A 10350-nucleotide genomic window follows, 5' to 3' on the forward strand; every position below is an offset into this window, starting at 1 on the left:
TTAAAAGTAGTGTGGCATTGAGTAGCAGCAGAAAGACGATCTGTTTAGTTTTCACATTTGAAAAAGAAAAAACTCATTGCCAGTGTGTTTCACGACCTGATTGGTTGCTAAAAAGTTGAGCTCCAGTGGTTGAAATGAATGGAGATTGTAAGAAGTATTGAATGAAGAAGCGGGGCAATGAATCGCTTACCTTTGAGAAAACCTAGCATATATACATTTGGAATCTCTTTGGGCCTGCCAGCTTGTATCACGAAAGGGAAGTCATTTAAAAAGGAGACTGGGTTTACCGGCGAAGAGGGAACTTTCTGCCGCCTGGGCTGTGCTTTGGGAGGGATGGGAAACACCCCAGAGGGCAAAAAGACCATTGAAAAACCTGCCCCGTTGCTCTTGGAATGTGGTTTTCCGTGTGAGCTCACTAGGCACACAGAGCTTGTAAGAGCAGTGTGCATGCATTATTAACTCTTTGTGTGGCTCGTCAGAGTGCAGTTCCTAGGGTCCCCCTTTTCCCGCTGCAGGAGCCCTGCCAACCTCACCTCTGTCGAAGGCAGCAGTTGCTTTGCAAGTAGCCTTCCAGGGGTGGGAAGAGCTGAGCTGACTTGTTAATCTGATAGGTTTAGAAACAGTTCAAAATGAATGGGCTCCAAGGTCTCCCAGGCAAGCAGCTACAGCTTCCAGCAGGGATTCACAAAACTCAGAGTAGATATGCCCCAAACCGAAATCCCGAGAGGAAACTGGTTTCCACAACAACAACAACAGCAATCTCTTTCCCAGGCAGGTGAGGTAACTCAGCTAGTGAAGGCACTTGCCAAACCTGGCTGAGTCTGATCCCCGGAACCCACATAGTACAAGAAAAGAACTCACTCCCACAGGTTATCCTCTGAACTTCACAGGTGCACGGTGGCATGTGTGTACCAATACACTAAGTAAAGAAAGAAAGAACTAAATACAGCCATTTCCTTCTCATTTTTAAGGACAGTCTTAGAGACGCAGCCTTATTTTGCACACAGTGTCCATTCAAACAAACTGCTAATCGTCATGGGTGGTATGAGGAAAACTCACCTGATCGATAAGCTCCGTGTCTGTAATTAACTGAAGGGGGGGGGGACGACAACAGGGTTGCAGGGAAAGGGTCAGGGGTCATGCTTACCATTGATCATTAACACTAGCCTGGGGTTTGCTACTTCAGTTGCCCACCCCACCCCACCCCGCAATGATGAACTCTTTCTCCACTCTTTCTGGATGGCATTAAAAACAAACAAACAACCCCCCCCGGGGGGGGGGCACCCGGTAAGGTGATCAGATAATGGGCAGCAGTTTTCTCCATAATTGCTACCTAGCCAAGAGGGAGAGTTTCTGACTGTGTCTTGCTCTCCTTCCACAGGTGAAGATGCCATCACAGGGGACACGGACAAGTATCTGGGGCCACAGGACCTTAAGGAGCTGGGCGATGACTCCCTGCCAGTGGAGGGTTATGTGGGTTTCAGTCTCGGAGCCCGCTCCGCCAGGTACTTTATTATTCCTTTTATTTATTTTCTGGAGTTCATGTACAACGCCCATGATCTATCATGAGCCAGCATCATTTCCATCTTCCTCATGACTCCAGAACGCGCTCTTGGGGACGCAGTGGGGATGCCGTGGAATGTTCTCAATGCACACACACACATGCTCTGCTATTTCCTTGTCGTTTGCTGTGCTTTAGTCTCGTGTGACAGAACACATCCGTCATTCGCCCTCTCCTCCTGGCACTTTGCAGCTCGCCGCCAGCATGCTACCAGAAGGAGTGCCCTGATAAATGGGAAAACCAGTCCTGGGGGGTGGGGGTCATGTTTCAGAAGGAGTTTGCTCCATCCTGGAAGAAATTGCTAGTTACGCATATGTAAGAAAATTGTAGACGGATTATTGGCTAGATGTTGTTAGTGAAAAATTAATTGACGGTTGATCGGCAGCACCCTTGATGATTTAAAAAGAGAGAGAGAGAGAGAGAGAGAGAGAGAGAGAGAGAGAGAGAGAGAGAGAGAAGCTATTAAAACTGTCTACATACATAGGCAGTTGATTTTGCCATGAGTATTTTGGTCAAGGGGCTTGTTGGGAGCAGAACAGTGACTTACCAAAAGTCACAGACAGCTAATTCAGTCCTTACAGCTGAAGGGGGGAAGCCTCGACTCCCAAGTCACTCACTGTGTGAAGGAAGCAGGACCTTGTCCAAAAGGCTGGGAATTCTTTTCCCCTGGTGTGGCACAGCAGCCTGCTTGCTGACTGTCAAGTTATTTTGAAGCTAATAATTAAACCTTCTAAGTGAGAGCCCCGAGGACATTTTCCTATAGTGTAGGAATCCGCTGTAAAAAGTTTCATTGTCTAATAGTAAATGGCACTTCCCACAGTGTAAACCTTGGGGTTTGTTCCCAGTGTGGTTGGTGAGAACAGTTGGGACACTGTGTTGCCCTGTCTTCGGGTCTGCCTTTTAAAAATAGAACCTCAGATAACTTAGTAGACCTTTTTTCTTTATAAACAGTCCCTAAAAGGCTTGCAAACCTGATAGGAGCAGGTGTCAGCAAGAAGAAGAGAGAGATTTTTTTAAATGTGCACTATTTCCAACACAGATTCTAAGAAGTTAAAACTAAAATGTCTGGGCCCTTCAAGGGTCTTGATTTTTGTCTCTTGGATAGAGTTGGGTACCATTTACCCTCTCACAGTGAGCTGCTTTCTCCTTCCTCGCAGTTTATGAATATATCCTTTGTAGAAAATTCTAGCCACTAGCTTCCAGTGAGCTGTGAAATCTAAGTATCGCCTCTTGTGATTTTTTTTTTTTTGTCCAGATAATTTTAAGGATTTCTTGTCTCTGATTTTGACTATACCATTGCCTGTTGCTGTTCTGTGTAAGTCATCTTTCCCATACTGGAGACTCATGTTATGCTCAGAGGCAAATATTTCTCAAGGCATACTTTATAGCTATATTGTAAAATAATTAATACTTCAATGTTTCTGCAGTGTATCATTAGAGTATTACCAAGTCAGTTATTCTGAGTGTAACATTTAGAGGGACATTCAATGTGTGATTCATTCAACCATAACATTTGTTTTTTTTCTTTTTTTCCCTGTCTGATTTTTTTCTTTTACATTCTGTTTCTCCTGGTTTTACCTTTTTTTTTCTAAAAATACTTTAAAATAGTCCCAAGATAAGGTAAGAAGATGTGGCGCTTTTGTGGTGTTCCTTTGCCTGTCCCTGACCCATGTCCCCATTTTAATTTTTCTTCGACATTTGTGCTGTGCTGTGCTGTGCTGTGCTGGCCTGCAATGTGCTTTTTTTTAAAAAAGAATTACTTTTTTTTGTTTTCCTGCTTAGCTTTAGGAAATCAGTTATTATTGGGAAAGGGGGAAAAAAATCTATGAAAAGGAACCTTACCTATATAACAGTGAATGGACACTTAAGGAATTCCTCTGTCTTAACAAATTTTGTAGAGCTGCATAACAGAACTGAAAAGGTTTTGTTGGATCTAAAGAAACAGTCTGGTTTGTTTGCTGGCGGCTGTTTGTTTGAGCTGTCCTAGACACCCTAGTAATGTGTTAGCACAAGGAAGCATGTTTTCCTAACAGGCCCTGCCTCTAACACTTAGGTTTCAATGATGGCTACAAATAATCTCTCTGACTTTAGCTGAAAGCCAGCTTAAGGCTTTCTAGACTCCCTTAGGTAAATAATCAATACTCTCTGGTCCTGAGTGTACTGCAATGAACCAGGGAGTCAAGAGATACCTGGGTGATTTCCTGGGTTTGTCTGTCTGTCTGTCTAATGGAAACAGATCTGGTCTGGAACGGTCCTTAGGAGTCGCAGCTTTAAGCATTTCTGCGGCTAGCACCAGGTCTGAGCTCTGTCTGCAGCTGTCACTCAGAGACAAACAAGGAGGAGGAGATGCTGGAGAAGGATCCACACATCTTAGATTTGAAAGCCGAGAGGATCGTGGATATGTAGCCTCTCTCTAAAAGCTTTCCAATGTCTGCCTATATACACTCCAATTACGGCTTAACTTTAACGTATCATGGAATGCCGGTCCTGATGTGAAGAAATGTGTGGTGTAGAAAGTGTAAGGGAGTGGGGCCTCCCAGGGCTTCTCAAATCATGTCAGTGAAGCTGTGTGTCCAGAAAAGACACTAGCAAATAGTGTAGCCACCTGTTACCTGTGGCTCTTTCAATTCAAATGTGTTAAATTTGGTACAATTTAAAAACCTGATCTTCAGCTGGGATAGCGACAGCCCAGGAGGTCAGGCATTACATCTGGCCAGGGGTCACCGATCCTGCTCCAGCCTGATACCATCTCTGGACAGAATTAGACCGTGTTGAAGGAAAGCGGTCAGGGAAGCTGTGGCTATGTCAAAGAGGAGGTAAGGGCTTAGAAAGAGGACTAAGGGAGGATCTGAAACAGGCAGAAAAGAAGGCTTATGATCACATGACTGACCTGACTCTGCAGCCCTATGGCTCGCTGGGAGGCACCGATGTGCCTGGATGGTGCTCGTCACAGTCAGTAAAAATTTGCTGAGCATGTTTGATAATGACCTTGGGATGAAGGTTCGTTCTGAGTCAGAGCGATGAGCAGGAGATTCAGAGAAAGCTGAGACTCCTCTAGTCCTAAAAGTGTGACTGCCCCACCTTCTGCGCTCTGCACGTTGACTAATGTATACAAAAGCTGGTAATGTTTCAGCTAGTAGACAGTGGGGAGAGAAATCCTGCTGTGCAAAGGGGCGCGCACACACACACACACACACACACACACACACACACACACACACGACAGTGCCATCATCTGACTGATTCAATTGGTGGCAATACTGTAAGTCCTACTTAGACCCACTTTATCAGTTAAGTGGACATATTATAAAGAAAAATACTCTCATGGTACCAGTGAGGATTCCCTATACCCATGAGGACTCTGTGATAAAAGAGTCAGTGCATGTAATGCTAGTTGGAGAATGTTTCACGGCTGGGGAGTCATGTCTAGGCTTCACCTCAGTTCTTTCCCATCTTGAAGAGCTGCTGCAAGAAAGGCCAGATGGGAAACCTCGTCACAATGAGGTGACGGAACATTCTTTTCTGACAGACTGCCTGTTAAGTAAGGGGGAGGGGGGTGAGTGGAAAATGACACAGGAGCGGTTCTTCACAGCCACCGTCCTCCTTGTCCCCAGAGGATCATAACAAAGCCATTAACTCAAGACTTAGATTAGTGATAACCCTGGTCATCACATGACTTACATGGATAGATGCAGTCTTCACCAAGGTAACCTTTTAGAACCATCCTTCCACCATCCCTTAATCTACTGGCTTGTAGTTTAAGAGTCCATATAGGCAGAGTGTGAGGGTACCTGGAACATTCAGGGGTTGTCTATGGGAAAGTCTAGAAAGGATAAGAGTTAAGAATAAGGAAGAAAAAAGAGCCAAGGAAAAACAGGATTTGAAGACAGGGTATGTGAATGTTGCCTAGAACATGACCAAGAGGTGCATGTATCTGTGTTTCTATTTTCCTCCTTGAAAATGTCCTTGAGGGTCAGCTCCTAACCAGAGCTCTTAGTATGCAAACCCACAGCTGGTTTCCAAAGATTTACCTGAAGACCCCATCACAGCAGACACAGTTCCTTCCAAGCGTGAAAGGCCACGCAGTTGTACTGAAAGAGGTACCTCTAACATCAAGTCTTCCTCTTAAGAAACACTTGTGCTGGGGCTGGAGAGATGGCTTAGTGGTTAAGAGCACTGGCTGCTCTTCCAGAGGTCCTGAGTTCAATTCCCAGTACCATGTGGCAGTTCACAACTGTCTGTAACTCCAGTTCCAAGGGATCCAACACCCTCACACAGACATACATGCAGGCAAAACACCAGTGCACATTAGATAGATATCTAGATAGATAGATAGATAGATAGATAGATAGATAGATAGATAGATTGATTTAAAAAAAAAAAAAAGGAAAAAGAAACACTTGTGTTATCAGGTAGAGGGTTCTTTTCAATGCCATGCTGGTTCAGCGCCATAGTGGAGTATCGAAAGTCATCATGCATTTCATCTCACAGAACTGACACGAAATTGGCCAAATTTAAAAATCTCAGTCATGAAATTGAGTGCTTCTAAAAAATTTAATTTTGGGTATCTTAAAAAAAAAGAAAAGAAAAGAAAAGCACATTTGTTGGTATTTTTAGCCATCTTGCCTGTTCTTAAAGTTGCATGCATTTATTTTCTTCCATCCCATCCACCCCATCGCCATCTCCCACTGTTGAATGGGTAACTGTAAACACAACAGCCTCCGCTCCTTCAGTTCGGATAGGTCATACACCTTGAACCGAAGCTCCTACGCTCGGGACAGCATGATGATTGAGGAACTTCTTGTACCATCCAAAGAGCAGGTATGTGTTCTCATTTTCCTTTGCTCGTTCAGCCTCCCTGTTCACATGCTTTACTCCAGCAAGCTCTTGATCCCATAACAACAAAAGCAGACCTTGCTACGTATGCATATTTGATTTTGTATTTGTAAATGAGGGTGTACTTGCCCATCAACTATACCCTAGTCAGAAATGTCTCTCTCTTTTGCAAGCAATTCCTCCCCCACCCCCATATCCCACAGAGGGGAACTTAGGGCACTCTAGAAAGGGCACCTATACCTTTCTTGTGTCTGAGTCAAATGTATTTGCTGTTCAATTTGCTGACATTATTCACGTGAATGTTTTCTAAGTGAAGTATGTATGTCCATTGAAAGTGCTGAGACTTGTGTATAACAGGCATCTATAGATTAGATTGGGCGTGCTTTTGATCTGGTCTTTTCAGGGTTCCCCGAGGCATAGTGGCATTTTCTATTTCTCCAGAATCTCTGTTGGACTCATTCAATGTTTGTGCCATTTCTTCTTTCTACTTATGGTCAGTTAGGCAGTGTGTGATGTGAGAAGGCCTAGGAGCACAGTCCTGCTGCACATGGACTGAGAATGGATGGTTCTAGAAAAATATACAGATACATACCTGTGCCCGGTTTTGAATGTTCACAGTAGGGGTCCAGTGATGGATGAATCTGCATAGACTATAAACCAACCTAAAGGTAGCTTATGATATTTGAGCACTGTGAATCACTGGTGAAAGTTTGCCACACCTACTCATTGTGCAAGGTGATGAGTGACAGGCACACACCCAAGCTAGAGTTCAGCGATAGGTGGTCAGCCCTTTGGAACTCCCACATGTCTGGAGATGCTGACGTCAGGCCCACAGATGTGCATTGTACTTCACAATGACCTGCAGGGAGTGATATTACATTATCTAGAAACATTCTCAAGGAGCAGGCCTTATAGAGGGAAATACAGAGGCAGGCAGTGTCAGATCTTAAAGAAGAATAACCTTTGTAAAATGATTGTAGGTGCAGCATATGTCATGGGTTTTAGGTGGGTGTAAATTCAAGAGAGAGCCCTTGTCTCAGTAATAAAGCTAGGCTCTTGGGCGCCTGGTGTTGCCAGCTATTGGTAGAGATTTTCTCAGGAACTTAGTCTCATCCCGCTGTTCCCTGTTAAAGGAGGTGTTAAATATATTGATATTATTCTCAGGGCCTTTAGGGAACCCCACAAAACGTTCAATATTACAGCTTCTAGGAAACACTGGAAAGGGACCAGACCGCTTCACACTCACATGGGACACAACATGGACATCTCGTTGAATAGAGCTATGGCCTACATTTGTCACTGGCTGTTCATTTCAGAGCAAGGGTCTGAAACCCAAGTGGTTTGCCCACCATCAGCACCAGCGCCACTGTTACTGCCGATACCACATCAGAATCCAAGTATCCAACAAAAATCAATGCTCTCCATGCTCCTTCCTTGTGAGGGTTGGCTGGCAGCTGCTTCCAGGATGTGCTCAAGTAGGATGGAGGGACACCATAGACTCGGAACTACGGTTCTGTGAAAAGAAAGGAAAGGCCAGAAGCTTCTGGATTGAAGCTGGTGCTCTTGGAATTGGCTGGCAGCTTCGGTCTCAGAAACAACTGTGTCAGGGTTCTCACCCTTCCTGACTCTGTGACCCTTTCACACAGTTCCTCATGCTGTGGTGACCCCCAACCATACAATTATTTTCATTGCTACTTCATAACTGTAATTTTACTACTGTTATGAATCATATTGTAAATATCTATGTTTTCCAATGGTCTAAGGTAACCCCTGTGGACCCACAGGTTGAGAACCACTCACCTTTATGGCCAATCCCTATCATTCTTCAATTAGCCAAAGAGACCACAGCACACCAGGAGCCTTTAGGGGGGAAAAAAAGCCAACAAAATCTCAAGAATTGTAGAAACCATAAGCTGATCTCTTTACTGACCAGCCTTGTTAAGTGAGGATCACTCAAGTTCATAACCAATATAGGGGGCGAAATGTGAGTCATAAAAATATTTTAGGAATGCTTGGGAACACCCATAAAGGTATTGGATAGAGATGTGCACAAAGACATTAGTTTGCTCACTGTGGTCTTGGTGTCAGGGTAATTCAGCAGAGTCTGTGTTGGGGGTGGGGTGGGGATGTGTCACCAAGTTTTCAGGAATGAACTAATTAAGCTGGTTACTTATTTCCCAATGGTTCGTCTCTAGGGCAAGTGAAACAAATTTGACAGAGTATGTGTGGAGTGTTTTTTGTGGGTGTGGATGAACGTGTGTATCTCAGCTACTGTTCTATTGCTGTGAAGAGATGCCATGACCAAGGCAACTTACAACAGGAAGTATTTAAATGGAGGTTTGCTTACAGTTTCAAAGGGTTAATTCATGACCATCATGGTGGGGAGCATGGAGGCAGGCAGGAAGGCAGGCATGAAGGCAGGCTTGGTGCTGGAGAAGTAGCTGAGAGCTTAAAGCTGATCCAAAAACAGGTGGCAGAGAGAGTGACTGGGCCTGGCATGGGCTTCTGAAACCTCAGAGCCCAACCCCAGTCACCATCTGTGGACCAAGCATTCAAATATATGAGCCTTTGAGGGGCATTCTCACTCAAGACTCCACAGTGTGTATGTGCATGTGCTTACTGAAGGCGGGAGCTGATGCTATCAGGTCTCCTCTTTGATCGCTCTCCTCCCTATTCATTGAGGCAGAGGCTCTCTCTCACTGAACTAGAGTTCTTTGATATGACATGTCTGGCTTGTCTACTTGCTCCAGGGACCCTTGTCTCTGCCTTCTGTGTGCTGGCATTGCAGGTGATCACAAGCCTACCTGGTTGGGGGTCTGAACTTCCACAGTTAACACACCTCTTGCAGAATTATCCACCCCCCCAAGGTTATTTTGAAGATATCCATATAAATAAAGTTTAAAAAAAAAAAAAAACTACAAAGAATATCTTCATGCCCTTGCACCAAAATCCAGCACTTAACATTTGAAAAACATAAAAGGAGGGGGAGGAAGGGGTTAGATATAGGGCTCTGTGGGTAAATACTTGCTGTAGAAGTGTGAGGACCAGAGACCCCCACTACTATTACACTGTGCAAGCCTTACAGAAATGTTTACTTAAGTTCACGGGTGCATTTGAATTAAAACTAAATGATCAAAAATGAATAGTTTGGAGTCGGAAAGGAGGCTCAGAGGTTAAGAGCACTGACTGCTCTTCCAGAGGACCCGGGTTCAATTTCTAGCACACACATGGCATCACAACTCCCTGTAACTCCAGTTCCAGGGGATCCATCATCTTCTTCAGGCCTCCACAGGCACTTGCCACACCCGTGGTACCCATGCATGCAGCCAAAACACCCATACACATAGATTATAAACAAGAAAAGGAGTCACCTGTCTCTCTCGCCTCTAGCTCTGCTTCTCCAGGGTACTATGGAGCTAGGAAGCACGATGCAAGTTTTAAACATTTAGCATTCCCAAACCACAGATACCTGGCTTCCTATCAGGTTCAAAGCTACTCATCACTATCTACTTAGAATTTGTCTGACAGGTCAGGGCAGAGAATGAACACAAATTAACTCTGTGTGAACTTTCTCCTGAAGAACAGGCCCTGCCCGGGCTGAAACAGCCTCTGTGCTATCATCCTGCTGACTAATATGTTTGCACATTAACCACAGTTAAAGTACAGTTGAGATACAACGTGACCAGCCTGGGCCGCCACCCCCAAGACCCCAGGATCTTAGCTTCTCTTCCTGTTGCTTTCATGAAATACTCTTAACAACAGCAACTTAAGAGTCAATTTTATTTCACAGTTCAGGGTATAGTCTGCCTGTCCTAGTGGGAAAGTCAAGGCTTCTGAAGCAGCTAGTCACATTGCTTCCTCAGTCAGGAACAGAAAGCCATGAATGGGTGTGTGCTAGCACTCAACTCACGTTCTCCACAGACAGTCTTGGATCCCTGCTCTGCGAAGTGGTC

General features: G+C 44.7%; 1 protein-coding gene across 10 annotated transcripts in view; it reads left to right on the forward strand.

The window, feature by feature from the left end:
- Ank3 (ankyrin 3) overlaps positions 1 to 10350 on the forward strand; it is a 310708-nt gene that overhangs the window by 217620 nt on the left and 82738 nt on the right. For 8 of the 10 annotated variants that reach the window (XM_036167577.1, XM_036167580.1, XM_036167581.1 and 5 more), the window contains 2 exons: positions 1382 to 1505; positions 6280 to 6382. In XM_036167577.1, the coding sequence (XP_036023470.1) occupies positions 1382 to 1505; positions 6280 to 6382 (227 nt within the window). Of the gene's footprint in view, positions 1 to 1381; positions 1506 to 3169; positions 3182 to 6279; positions 6383 to 10350 lie in introns of all 10 variants that reach the window. The other 2 variants (XM_036167578.1, XM_036167583.1) reach the window with 1 other exon arrangement.

The sequence above is a fragment of the Onychomys torridus genome, chromosome 18 (genome assembly GCF_903995425.1).
Source record: "Onychomys torridus chromosome 18, mOncTor1.1, whole genome shotgun sequence".
NCBI classification, from domain to species: Eukaryota; Metazoa; Chordata; class Mammalia; order Rodentia; family Cricetidae; genus Onychomys; species Onychomys torridus.